At 44.0% G+C, this 14196-nt stretch overlaps 1 protein-coding gene and 1 long non-coding RNA gene across 3 annotated transcripts in view; one reads left to right on the top strand and one right to left on the bottom strand.

Annotated features, from left to right (window-relative positions):
• The window catches only part of ACVR2A (activin A receptor type 2A), a 54797-nt gene extending 41432 nt beyond the window's left edge, over positions 1–13365 (top strand). For both annotated transcript variants that reach the window (XM_052675752.1, XM_052675753.1), the window contains 7 exons: positions 2941–3084; positions 4129–4272; positions 5464–5609; positions 6058–6172; positions 7412–7550; positions 8837–8967; positions 9871–13365. In XM_052675752.1, the coding sequence (XP_052531712.1) occupies positions 2941–3084; positions 4129–4272; positions 5464–5609; positions 6058–6172; positions 7412–7550; positions 8837–8967; positions 9871–10065 (1014 nt within the window). In that variant the 3' untranslated portion in view covers positions 10066–13365. The remainder of the gene's footprint in view (positions 1–2940; positions 3085–4128; positions 4273–5463; positions 5610–6057; positions 6173–7411; positions 7551–8836; positions 8968–9870) is intronic.
• LOC128077087 (uncharacterized) lies at positions 2720–5468 on the bottom strand. Its single transcript, XR_008204825.1, has 2 exons — positions 4331–5468; positions 2720–3304 (listed from the first exon to the last, which is right to left on the bottom strand). It is a non-coding gene; the product is annotated as an uncharacterized LOC128077087 (long non-coding RNA).
• Positions 13366–14196: the final 831 nt, after the last annotated feature.

Here is a 14196-nt window from a genome sequence, read left to right as displayed (position 1 = left end):
TTCCAGTTAGGGAAAAATAAGTGTTATGACTACAAGCTACTACCTTGTTTATATTAATAACATTTTGATGCAAGTCACTAGATTACAGAACCTGAGTTCTGACTCTTACTCTGTTTGGGTTTTCGTGCGATATCTGATTGAAAATAAACTCAAAAGAGAGAAATGAGAACTCGTTGACCACGTGCTAATATAAGCTGTAGAGTAAATGTAACCAAGGGGAAGTAATGCTAAAGTTAACACAGAGAACGTGCATGGGCTCTGAAGTTTAAGAGCTTGTGTTTATTCTGGAGTCAGAAGAGAGAAATGTCTTTGTACAACCACACGTGGGTTATTGATCCTTTTTTCCCCCCCCCTTTGTTACACATGTGGAATCATCTGATTAAGTTGTTGTGTGAGGGGAATGACTGGAGATGCACTGTCGTGCTGATGGCTGGTGTTGGGGCAGCCCTTAAACAGTCCATCCAGTTCGTTGTGTTTGGCATGGATTTGTAGTTTCCCAGTCGTTGTGCTTCTGGCTGATGTTCAGAACCATTCCCCACTCACTTCAGGAAACCTGAAAACTGCTTCTGTTAAGGCAGCTCTCCTTTTCATTTTAAATCAGGATTTGTTCTGCTCTGTGCGTAGGGTTGTGATAGTTCTTCACAAGGAGCAGAAAGCTTTGATCCCATAGAAGGTTGCTGTATAACACAGAGGGAGAACATTTTTGAAATGCTCAGACTTGGTAGGAAATGCAGAGCTTGGGAATGTGGGAAGGATTGCACTGGGTTCAAGTGAAAGCAGGGAGCAGTGCTTTTTGCTGGCTGGTTTTGACGTGGGGTGACTGCCTTCTCTTGTGATGGGTGCTGCAGTTCAGATGTGCTCATCAGATCTTTGAGGGGCACAAGTGCTCTTTCTGTTTCACGATCAAGGAAGAATATTCACGCGGCGTGCTTCAAAATACCATCAGGTTGCTTTGGACAGGGGTGCAGAAAGGAAAGCCACTGGGGCCAGGGAGGTTTGGGTTTATTCCCACAGATGGTTCCCTCAGTTCAGGTGAGTCCCGAGGTTGAAACCTGGTCACACAAGTTGTGTGATGGTGTGGTGTTCAATCTCTGGATGGCACACTGCCTTACAAATAACAGCTTTGCAATACTCAAAATAGGCTTTTGTGAGTAAATCTGGGCATCTCTTTTCTAGCTTTGCACGTCTGCTTTTGCCATTTTTGTCAGTGCTTCAGTTTGAGGACAGTGAGCTCCCTGCTGCCTGAAATATTCATACAGGTCTTTGGCACCAAATGAACGGCAGCACAGGAGAGGAAACTTGCATGGCTGTGTATCAGCAGCTCCAGGAACAAGAACTTTATCTTGTGTTAGAAGCAGGTTTTAATTCTTGAACTTCAAGCCAGATAAACACAAGAGAAAATGAACCCAGCTACGTTGATATCACAGCTTTATCTGTGCATCTATCAATTGTGTTGGCAAAAACATTTTATAGTTTTTAGAGGACAGTATTGTAACTTCTCCAGTTTGTATTTCAATATCATATTTCTACAGTGCCAATTTCTGATTAATTTATTTGAATTGATAGGAAACTATTGATGAAACTAGTCCTTTTTTAAAGGATGCATTTATTCCTTAGCAAGAAAGAGAGTATGGTTATTTATTACTGTGCTTAAACTGCTCAGAACATGAATTGGTGAGAAACTCTCGTCTCCATTCTCCCAGCAGTGAAGTGTGCTTCAAAGCACAGTTGTTCAGCACAAATGTCTTTAACATGCACGAGGATTTTGATGGTGGGGGGGGAGCAGAAGGGAATTGTACATTTTGGGCGTTTGAAGAGCACACTTGGTATTCTGCAGTGCAGGAGTCACTGAGAAGCAATACCTGCCTTCCATTTGTAGGTTCTTGCTTTCGTTTGTAATGTAAGGCCTCTGCTGAGCCGTGCTGCCACAATGTTCATCCCCTGTCTGTCTGCCCGTGTGCCATCACCAATGGCAACACCACTGAGGATGGAGGGGAGAGAAGAATGGTAGGATGGGGCTGCTGCTCTTGGTGGCAGTGCTGACAAGCCCTCCTCCAGAGCCACTCTGCAGCAGGCAGGTATCAGGCAGGAGGGCCCTAACTCTGGGTAGAGCGCTGCTGTTTGAGGCAGGGGCATCGCATGTGGTTGGTGGTGGGGACGAAAACAAATTGTGTACAAGCTGCCTTGAATGGTGGGACGAAAGGAAAGGACAGCCCAGGAGGGAGCACCACTGGGGCAGCGAAGTTGAAAATGTACTTGTTGCATTCAGGTGACGTGTATGCTTGAATAGGAGGTGCGTTTTACTGTTTCAGTCCATCAGCAGGGTGCAAACGTTGAGATACAAAGAACAAGGTGTTCTCTGGAATCCCATTCCGGAGAGCACTGGAACGTTGGTTTGTGCTTCCTCACCCCAGCGTGTGGGGCTGGGGGTGCTGGGGGTCGTGTCCTGCACTGGCTGTGTGGTTCAGTGCTTCTGAAGGAAACCATCACCGATGGGGGAGGGTTGTGCTGCTTTGTAGCCTTGTGCCCCAGCACTGGGGGGGCTGTGGGAGCAGGGCTCAGGAGAGCGTGGTAAAGGCAGGGTGAGGGAAAGCAAAGGTGTTTGGTTGAGTTCCATCGCTTGAAAAGGTACCAAGTGAAACTTAATTATCCTTATCCCTTAATTTTTGCTGTGCTTCCATACCTGGTTAGACAGATGTGTACTGTAACTGTTGTCATGCTGTTGCTTGCACATAGTTCTGAGCATGTCTCACAGTCTGTTTTTGTTTGTTTTTTTCCTTCCTGTGGAGAAGAGTTGCTGTTTTGTTTCTGATTTGTTTGGGGGAATTTGTTGCAGGAGGGTTGGGTATATGCTGCCAAGCCTCAGTTGACAAGGCTTTCCTTTCTAGATCACACGTATTGTAATAGCAGTGTTAATTAATGGTGTTTACCTAATTTCAGGATCCTGGACCACCACCGCCTTCACCATTGATGGGTTTGAAGCCACTGCAGTTGCTAGAGATCAAAGCCAGGGGACGATTTGGGTGTGTGTGGAAAGCTCAGCTGCTGAATGAATATGTTGCAGTCAAAATATTCCCTATCCAGGTAGGCAGAAGTTCTTTGTGTCCTGCACTGTCAACTTACTGTACTTCAAGCTGTGTTTTCTAGTCACAGTGAGAACCTGTTGTAGAGAACTTTCATCCCATACGGTAAGTCTGGTTATTGCAGAGATGTTCTCAGGAGTGGGAAATACCTTCAGCCAAAGCATGTGGGGTTTTATTAAATGCAGAAAGTGTTTATCAACGAGACCTGAATTCTGTGCAGCCTTAAAGCAAGGACAATAACAATACCTGAACGTGAACACTTAAATACTGCTTGCTGTTCTCACATCTTTCCATTACTTGAGATCTAATTAAGTTGTACTTGGAGTAAATGTAAGCCAGTAAACAGATGTTCTGAAATGCAACCCTGTAAGGTGATTGTTCCAATTAAATGAAATACTGTTGACTTCCCAGCAAGTACCCTCTGAAAGCCACGTTTAGAACAGGTTGTGCTCACAACAGTAAGAGCAAATTTACATAGAGTCCAGGACTGTCACATACAGTGACACAGGGTAGATGGTACCTCACTTACAAACAGCCACTGCTGCTACCTGGAGCTTTGTGAAGACTTGCAGAGTGCAGACTGTAATCCAGATCTACAGCTTTCTGTGTTTCCATGATTCCTGTATCTGATAGCTGGTGTTGTTTTCAGATGATACAACATACTTAATTTTTCAGACAATTTTCCACTGTGCTGAACATGTAATATATGTGAAGAAAGACCATTTTTCTGTTCTTGTAAATGCTGAGTAGTTTGTAGAACCAGTAGCATTTCTAAATATTTAATACTGAATACTGTATCTAAATTTCTGTCATTTTAAAGTAATTACTCTCATAATGCTGACAGTGTACACTGTGCTTTTACCACACTTTCCAATAGGTAATAAACTCTGATTTGATTACAAATAAAACAAAACCAACAGGTTTTCATCATAATGACAGATCACTTAGCAGTGCATGGGGAACTACAGGAGGAAATGTCTGACAGAGGGCCTCTGACTGTGGTATTAACTTGGTGTTTGGTGTTGGTTTTGCTTGTTGTTTAAAGGACAAACAGTCGTGGCAGAACGAATATGAAATTTACAGCCTACCTGGAATGAAGCACGACAATATCTTACAGTTCATCGGTGCAGAGAAACGAGGCACCAGCATTGATGTGGATCTCTGGTTAATTACAGCATTTCACGAAAAGGTTTGTTGCAAATACGACCTTCAGGTAGTTGAACAAAATGTAAATAGCTTTCACTTACCGTTAACTTCTGCTGGATACGGATTGATTTCAGTTTCTTCTCAGCTAGCTGATACAGTTGTCGTCAGGCTGTGCTTAATAAAGAAGTTGGCTTACAAAACATAGAGAAAACTGTTCTGCCTTTGTGCTTCTCACAGCGTGTTCAGTTTTGCATGGCCCTCATCTAAATTTACCTGCATTAAGTAGAACTCCGTCTCGTGGAGATTGTGTTGCAATGCTATCAGTTCTGGCATTTTTGTCCCATTCATGCCTCTTCTTTAATTGCTGAGAAGATTAAAACTATCAACTGCTTGCAGACCTTCACAGACAGTGGGTGACGCCAAACTGATTTGCCTTTCCAAAAGGATACTGCTGTCGTTTTGGTTTTGTCCGAGAGTTTATCTGAGATGACTCTGGAAAATACAAAAATATATCTATTTTTAAAATGTAGTTTCTACGCTTTGACAGCATTCAGTCCCTTCTTCCCTTTTCTGTTGGCTTTTCCCATGTGACACTGTGACACATCAAGCTGGAGTGTAAATCCATAGTAAATCCAGGAGCACGTGGGGGGAAGTGGAAGTGAGTTTGAGGAGAAGTGCTTTCTATTGACTAAATATTGCTTCACAGTCTCTCTCTATTCAGAATATGTACTTGCATGTTGGATTCACAGTCATTAGTCCCAAGAGAAAAGAGACACTATCAATTAAAGGGCTCGGAGGGTGCGTCCACAGTTGAGCACATTCCTGAAGGTGAATCTAACCTGCAGTTGCCTGTGGCTGGAAGGCCATAAACCGCCCTAAAAAAGCTTTTTTGGGTTGTCTTCTTCGTAAAGAACTTAATTGTGTAAGCTCCTATTTCTGCTGTGTGCAGATTGTTGGCGTGTGTGCCACGAACTTGAGCTGACTTCTGCTGCCCAGTTATCGAAGTGACACATGGGCACATCTCCATTCTATTCACAAAGATGATGCAGAGGTTAATTTCTCGTTGTAGTTTGAGCTGGCGGTACATACGTGTGTGCAATGATAGGATTTATCAGAAAACAGGAAGGCAGATAAGCGTGGCATGGTATTTTAGGATGCAGGCTATGTAGAGGTTTTCCTTACGGCTTGATGGGAGTGAAATTTATCTTAGCGTTGTTCTTTCTTTGCCACACAGGGTTCATTAACTGACTTCCTCAAGGCTAACGTGGTATCCTGGAACGAGCTGTGTCACATTGCTCAGACCATGGCTCGAGGCTTGGCTTATCTCCATGAGGATATTCCAGGGCTAAAGGATGGACATAAACCCGCCATCTCACACAGGTACGGTGCTGTGAGGGATTTGCAGCTGATGGTTAATGTTTAACCTGGAGCCAAAGGACGTGAAATATGGATGGATACAAAGTACTCAGAAATTACTGTGATAACTTCCTTCTGTAGATATCAGGAGCCTAATAAGGAAAATCTGCCCGGCCTAAGCAGAAAGCTTGATGTTTTATAGAGGGCAGCGGGGTGATTGCAATTAATGTGACAGCTTTTACACAGTCACTGAAGTATCCTATGCAGTATATAAAATAACTGACAGTACAGCTTTTGAAACAACTTACACACTTCTGTGTGTATCTGTAAGTAACACTGAGTGCCTTCAGATGGAAACATGCTGTAAGTGATGGTTCTGTGTGGTATTTCTTAATACTATGTATGTATATGTATATCACTTCATATGATATTTCATGTTCTGGATTTCTAATTCTTTTCTTTAACTTGAAAGGGACATCAAGAGCAAGAATGTGCTGCTGAAAAACAACCTTACAGCCTGCATTGCTGATTTTGGCCTAGCTTTAAAGTTTGAGGCTGGAAAATCTGCAGGAGACACACATGGACAGGTAAGGATGGATTGTTTACAGGAACAACACAGCTGTAACCGGGTGTGAACAGAAATTGATAGTGTGTGCATTCTTCATGTGAAGGATGCTGTATCATCAGCTCCATTTGACCTTTAAGAGAGATGGCAATTCTGACCTTCTTCTCACAGAATCAGTTAATGTTACTCAGTGCTGTAGGCAATTAAAGATGACAGCTTTTTGTCCCCTGCCCCTGTCTCACTGCTTGCCCCTTTCCTCCCATTTCACACTGACGGGCAGCTCACCTCACCACTCTCTCACTTCCCTGCTTCGAAAGCACAGGGGGAGAAAACACAAGAGAGAAAGGCCTGTGGGTTGAGATGAGCACAGGGAGATCCCTCACCAACTCCCATCACGGGCAAAACAGATGCAGCACAGGGGATGAGTTTATTGCCTGTCCCTCTGCTATGAATTCAGTGCTTACCATGCAGCAGGGAGCTGGCTTTGTGTCGTGTACTTCTTAAATAACAAGCTTGAGCCTGGAGCATTTTGGTTTCTGAAAAACTAAATTTACTCCATTTGAGGCAGAATTTCAGTTTAGGGATAAAAATAAAATCCTTATGTTAAGATTATAAAACCTCAGTAGCACCGTTTAAGAGAAACGTATCTATTATTGTGGAGGCTGAATGTTCAGACATGGTGAAAGCTCTGATTTATTCAGTGACATAATTGCATCTGTTGGTTGTGGGCAGAATGAAGGGGTAGCCCCAGAGTTTCCATTTAACATCCAGATTTGCATGAATGTCTCCATGTAACTTTTTAGGTTTAAATTGGTTTTCCTTTGGTATTGTTACTTCAGTCGGGGGCAGAGGCATAAGCAAGTTCTACATCTTTATGTGCAACTGTAATAATTCTCAAAGAATGTATCCAGAATATAAAAAAATGAGTGGCCTTCCTGCAACCTGAAAGGGAATAAGGAACAGTTTTAGCAAGTACATTGAATTATTTGTAGAAATCTGTTATTTGAAATTATATTCAGACTGTCCTGCTTCATAAATATCCTTCGTAGGGCCAAGTTTGAAAAAGAAGCACAAAAACACTTCCTCTTATTCCAGAAGAATAAGATTTAGTTGTAAGCCAAGATAGCCATGGCTGGTTTGAATCTCGGACAAAAGTTAGTGCTGCTCTACACTATTTTTATAATAAGCCATCTCAATAAAATGTTTATAGTGGGCACATTGGTTCTGAGTGTACAATTTTGTTATGTCTGTGTCTCTCCAGGTTGGCACACGAAGGTATATGGCTCCTGAGGTCCTAGAAGGTGCTATAAACTTCCAAAGGGATGCGTTTTTGAGAATAGACATGTATGCCATGGGCCTGGTCCTCTGGGAGCTGGCATCACGCTGCACTGCCTCAGATGGTGAGCAAAATACCTGATTGCAATGCTTTATTAAATGGGAAGAAAAAGGAAGGTAGGTCATATGCATGCAACAACATGCATTAAAGATGGTAGTGAGCGAAGGAATGAGAAATGAAGAAGATTCTGCTGCTGATTTAACTGTAGGTGTGAGTGAGACACTGCTGTGGAAGCTCAGTGCCTCCCTGCCCAGTCCTTCTCTTTGTTGGCACTGGTGTGATGTGAGTTTTAATGGGTGTCAGGAATTGCTGATAGCTCAGAGACTGAAAACACGGCTGTGTCAGCAGTGTGCAGCATGGGCTGTTAGCTGGGAGTCTGTCACAGCTGTGTGTTTTTCCATGAAGCAAACTGTTCAGTTTTTAAGCTATCAAGAAAAGATTTCCAGTGCTGTATTTCAATACGAACGGTTCTCTTCGATTGTATAAGCAGACAAGCTCTCACAGTGTCCAGCATTAATGCAGGACAAGACAAAAGATGAGGCTCAAAATATTTGGGGACAGTTCAATTTGGAGTGAAGTCTTTAATGAAACTAACTATGAAAGCTCTGCTTGGGCTTCCGCTACCATTTGTCATAAGAGTTCTCCTGGACTGCTCACTGCAGCTGGAAAACATCCACTGCAAAGCCAGGGTGTAGTGGAGATCTGAGATGAGCGTGAGGCCGCTCAGTGCTTTTCTGCTCCAAATACTCCTTGCAGAGTGGGAGCCACGAGGGAGGCTTTTGCCCTTTTAAAGATGTTAAGCTGTTTACTAACGGGATCGATGCGCTCTCGGAGGCAGACCCACATTCTGTATTGATTTCTCTTGCCTCCTTGTACTGTAAAACATACTTACCTAAATCTTACTAGGAGTGTGTTGTAGATCTCTCTGGCAGGTGTGGTTATTATTCCAGAAAGTGAGGGAGATGTGAAAGGAAAGCAGCCTTCCTAAGTCACAGCTGTGTGCAGCTCTGCAGTCACAGCTGCTTTTTCTGTCTCTGAACTGCCTTGTTTTCTACAGATACCTGGAGTGCTCACTGAGCCTCGCTGGGCTCTGTGCTGTGCTTCTCTGTTCATCTTTCTCCTTTCCCTGTGCACCCCGTGTGTGGCTCCCACGGGTGGGAGAGCAAAGGCTGTGAGCTGTCAGCGAGGGGCTGAGCTGCTGCTCGCCTGGCGCAGTGTGAGCTTTAGCAGCACCAGAAGTGAAACTATGCTGTAAGCCTCTGATGGGCTACGTTTCTGACACAGAAATCTGCTTTCCTTTAAGCAGAACTTGTGGTTTAGCTGTCTGTTTGTTTGTTTGTTTGTCTCCAGGCCCTGTAGATGAATACATGTTGCCATTTGAAGAAGAAATTGGCCAGCATCCTTCCCTTGAAGACATGCAGGAAGTTGTGGTTCATAAAAAGAAGAGACCTGTTCTAAGAGAGTGTTGGCAAAAGCATTCTGTAAGTAGTTCTTTCTGGTGCTGTATTTCAAGTATGAACAGTTCTCTTAAATTTTATAAGCAGACAAGTATTTATGGTGTCCAGCATAAGTACTGCATCAGGTTCTGCTGTGCTTTGAATTTCAGGTACTGTTAATCCTGGGTGGTGTTCACACAGTTGTCTTTTAGGAAGAATTTAAGCATAGTCAAACTTAAATGAACGCCATGAAGAAGTTCCCTCTCATCTTGAGTGAATTGAAAGTACTTTTTTTTGGTTAAAGATTCTTTGGTTTTATGTCTGAAATGAAATCATGCATGATAAAAGTAAACGTAAGAAATAATAATCTTGATTTCCTCCACGAAAGCTCCAAGCAGTGCATGCAGTAACACAGGGTGAGCAGTGTGGGAAATTCTGGGGGCTGTGAGGGAAGAGTAACTTCTTGAGTTGGCTTTGGGCCGGAGACTTGCACTGATGCTGCTGTGCATTCCTCGCACTGTTTTGATTGGTTTTGTTTTGCTTTGTTTTAAAAAAAAAATGGGTTATTGGAAGCAATAGATGACAGTGTCTGCAAGGCAGATGTGTGCGCTGCCATCTGCTCCCTGTGATCAGCACGCTGCTGTGCTGGCTGGAGAGAAACGAGCTGCTGCGGGTGCAGATCCCCTTCTGTACCGTTTGGTTTCACGTTGTCCCTGCGTAGCTTCACCTCTTGAGTGCGAGACCTTCCGAAGTTCCGCAACGACTGCCAGCAGATGGCAGCGTCGGACGCAAAATAAACAAGGTGTAAAGGCCCACGACGTGCTGGCTTTGGAGACAGATTTGGCCACGGGGATAAAACGAGGCAGATGTATGTTAGAGCGCAGCCCCCTGCACGGAGCTTGCTGAGCTCGTGGCACGCTCCCTCACCCTGCCTCTGTTTGCCCGCAGGGAATGGCGATGCTCTGTGAGACCATCGAGGAGTGCTGGGATCACGACGCAGAAGCCAGGCTGTCGGCGGGGTGCGTAGAAGAACGCATTATTCAGATGCAAAAACTAACTAACATTATAACGACAGAGGACATTGTGACTGTGGTCACAATGGTGACAAATGTTGACTTTCCTCCCAAAGAATCCAGTCTATGATAGTTGCACTGGTCACGTCACTGACCAACGGGACTCTCGACTGGAGCTGCTAAAGCTAACGGGACTGCTGTCGTCGTTGTGTTCTGTGTGAAGCGACCGCGGGGTCTCTGGGAGCATCTTCAGGAGGTGCTTCCCTTTCTGCTCCCCCTCCTCCTCCCACACACGAATCCATGAGACTTTCTGCATTCCCTGCTGACGCCGGAAGGACGCGTGATGAGGTGGCAGTGTGCTGCTCAGGGCCTGGGACGAAGAGCGGACCTGGATGGGCTAACGGAGCGTTTTAAAAACTGACATCAGATTTCTTAATACCTGTCAGAAGAGACTAATTCCTTAAATGAACTACTGTTATTTTTTTTAAATCAAACATTTCATTTCAGATTTAAAAAGAAAAAAAAAAAAAAAAGAAAAAAAAGGGTAACTTGTTTTTATTGCATTTGCTGTTGTTTATAAAGATGACTATTGTAATGCCAATATGACACAGCTTGTGAATGTTTAGTGTGCTGCTGTTCGGTGTACATAAACAAAAGTAATCAAGTGGGATATAGCAAAGAGGCTTCCAAGTATTACTTAACCTCCCTCAACAAGGTATACCTCAGTTCCACCTCTGCTAAATTATGAGATTGACAACACTAACAAAATTGGAATAATAAATTGATCCGTGTTTTGTAAATGATGTATTTCAAATTCACTGTGTTATTTAAAAAGGGTAAGCTATGCTTCATGCCAACAGTAAATGGCCATTCCTAAAGCAGTGTTTTTAGCCTTTTTCTTGTACTAGCTTGTTGTGTATAAAAAAAAAAAGTGCTGTTTATTGAAACGACCTTTTCCTCCCTGTTTTAGTTTGAAGCTTTTTCTCTTACCTCTGTTTCCCAGAGTATCTCATACATTTATTTAATGGAATACTATTTAGGTTTGCTGTGTCTGAGGAATAGTTGAAAGCTTAAGCATGACTTTTTTAATTTTCTGTGAGCTGTGACACTGGAAAGCTCTGAGATCTTAGACTTTTTTTATTTTATTTTAAAGAGAAGTTCTTTTTCCTATTTATGTTTGTGACGAGGTCTGCCTAGCGTGTTCTCTGTCTCACTAAACAGGATGCAGTGGCTTCTGTGTCTCTGTTTCAGGATCACCTCAGGAAGCTCAGTTACCCCAAATTCCTTCCTCTCTGCTTTGAGATTTGCATCTTCGCTCTACTTCAAGTTGGTGCCATCTTATCAGCGTACTGCTTGCTGTCTGTGATCCACGGGCTTCTCCAACCCCAACTGAAACCACCGCCACACTTTTCAGATGCTAAACACTTACAGATGTCAGGGATAATTTAGTCACAGTGTAACTTAAATATGCAATGACAAATCAGAGGTAACGAATGCCGCTGTCCGTGCCGCAGACTGGCAGAAACGTAGGGAAGAACAGTGAAATTGCTTTTCACAACTCCAATGTTATTTTTGAGTTTCAGAAGTCATGCCTTACGTGTAAATTATAAATGGACTGGTAGATAGGTGCCAAAGTGCTTCTCAGAAGTACTGCTCCACCAGGTTTATTGGGTCCTTTACACAGAGTACAATAAATGTGTTACACCTCTGGATTACAGAACTGATGTCAGCCAGTGCTGTGCTGTGTGTTTTTATCACCGCATGTTTGTTATCACACCGAGCATTGGAGGGCTTTGGAAATTAGCCTGTAATGTTACAGTTAGGGGCTCACTGTGAACGTTACCTTGGAAGATTGGTCTGTACAGCCCCAAGGTGCTGTTCTACAGGGACTTCATCTCTGGCAAAAATAATGGAGGTTACAGCAAACAGGACGTAGGTCAGTGTGCTCTCAGCAGGGAGGGAAGGCAGGGCTGCAGTGCTGCTCTGTGCTGCACTCCCTGTGCTGTGTCACACTGCTGCTCGGCCTTCTGCTGAGGTTCCACGTGGCTCAGAAGGGTTGATGCTACAGCAGGGTGCAGCTCCGTGGTGTTCAGCTGGGTCATAAGAAGAGAAAAGAAGCTGCTTGTGGCCACTTGAATTGACGTTTTCATTTTGCTTCCATTTTTACTCCATGGATGCCATCTTCTGCACTCAGCAGGGCATAAACAGAGCTGCTGAGTTCTGAACAAATAAGGATCCATTTGTATTTTGCTAAAAACCTTTGTGCTCCCATTGAGTTTCAACCCGTTTCCCAGCAGAAGTAGAATAAATACAGGCCAAATTCTCAAGCAAAGAGTGGTCCTGTCCAAAACACACAGCACTTTTGTGTTGTCCTCTAGGCTTCAGCCACTGCAGGGTCTGGCAACGGAGAGCTGCACCCCTGCACATGCTGAGCTTTGCCCCAGGAAACCAAGATTGCTTTTCTTCGTGTTTTAAAACTGCATTGGGGTATATCTGAGCTTTATATATATATATATATCTGAGCTACTCTGAATTTCCTGATTTGCAACAGCGTATTTCAGTGCAGCTGTGAAAAAAGATATTCACAGTACAAATGCTTTCCAATTGGGTCGGGTACAGCTGCTCTCGCAGGGCAACTCCGGTTAACTTCTGGTTCACTGCTGGAGCATTAAACGTGCAAGCTGAGAAATGTCAGAGCCAGCATTTTTGGAGCATAAATGCAAGCAGGATGCAGCGAGGTCGATGCAGTGGAAGCATTTCAGCATTACCCACGTGCAGTCAGTGCCTGCTGTCCCTGTGTTCTTTAGGAACAAACGCGTGGCTGAGCGCTGCAAAGCTCCCCGGTACCTCAGCTCCTGAGGAGAAGTCAGTCCAAAGACCAACATTGGTGCATTCACTACAACACAACCAGCCAGGAAGACGGCCAGGAAGCTCCTGGTCCTGTTAGCACTGGCCAGAAAGAACAGGGCCCTCACTCTGCTCTTTTTCCAGCTTCTCGTTTGTAGCCTTTTTTAATACGACGCCGTTTATTAGGAACACTTGGTACAAAATGCAGAAAGCTGTGATGTGGGTTCATGGGCAAAACGATTCAAGTAGCATCCGTGATGGAACATCTTTTACCTCAGATACTCAACCAGCAGTACTTTTTTTTTTTTTAATTATTATTTTAAGTGCAGTTTCAGTCCATACACTATTCGTTACCTCTCAAGACTTTGGTAAGCAATTATTTTAACTTTACTCTTTGTATTTGTCAGTGTTTTGGGCACAGGTTGTTGTACTACTGTCAGATGTGCTTGCTGTTTTTCTGCAAGTACGAAAAACAAACCCTCCCCTCCCGATAAAGTGATTGTTAAATATTGTACAAATACAAATGTATGCTCTTTTTCCCCTATTCCCCCAAAAGTTAAAATAAAAAATGTGACTACTACGACTCGCAGATGCTTTTTTGGCTTGTTTTGAGTTTGTGACACCTGAAGAGGAGAAACAGCTATTTCTCTACTTCTGCAGTCATTTCCCCAGCAGTTCTGCAGGAGCTGCTGTTGCTCAGCAGCACTCAGGTGCCCCCAGCAGCACTGCGCAGCACAACAGGGGGGTTGGAAGGGTTTGCAGGTAACTGAGCTCAAACTCTGAAAACATTCAGCTTCATCAGCCCAGCCTTTAGGCTGGAGATATCTACCATCCTATTCTATTTTCTTTCCCCAGCCTGCAGTATTGCAACTGTACATCTGGTCCTACAAGTGGCACTAGACTGAAGTTAGACTTGGTTTTCTGTGAAATTGTAAATCACTTTCAGCATAGATCAGATACGTGGGTTCAAGACCACGAAATAAAGCCACTTCCACCTGCACAGAGGAGCTCTAACACAGCCTTAATGGGCAGTGTTGTGGAAACGGTGACCTCGTCCACAAGTACAGCATTGCAGTCTGCAGCAGAGGTGCAGATCTCCCCCAGCACTGGGATAGCTCTCCTCCTGGCATTGCAATTGAACCATTGGACCAAGGTTCTCAGATTTCCCACCCTGACCCTCAGCAACAGGGGTCTGAGCAAAGGTAAAAGAGAGAAGCTGCTCCAAGCAACCCTTCTCCATCCCCATGCGCAGTCCTGCAGTGCCCAGCCTTCTGCTCCTGTCCCCACTCTTTCCTTCCAAAGGACATAAGAGGAGGGGCAGATAGCTGACACCAGGCTTTACAAATCAGCTCATAAATGGCAGCTTTGAATTATGCTCACTGGACTGCAGAATGAACCAGCTGTTGTTGCTGAT

Source organism: Tympanuchus pallidicinctus, unplaced genomic scaffold (genome assembly GCF_026119805.1).
Source record: "Tympanuchus pallidicinctus isolate F22 unplaced genomic scaffold, pur_lepc_1.0 scaffold15, whole genome shotgun sequence".
Lineage (NCBI taxonomy): Eukaryota > Metazoa > Chordata > Aves > Galliformes > Phasianidae > Tympanuchus > Tympanuchus pallidicinctus.
Note: the sequence above shows the minus strand (reverse complement) of the source record. Positions and strands in the feature narration are given on the sequence as shown.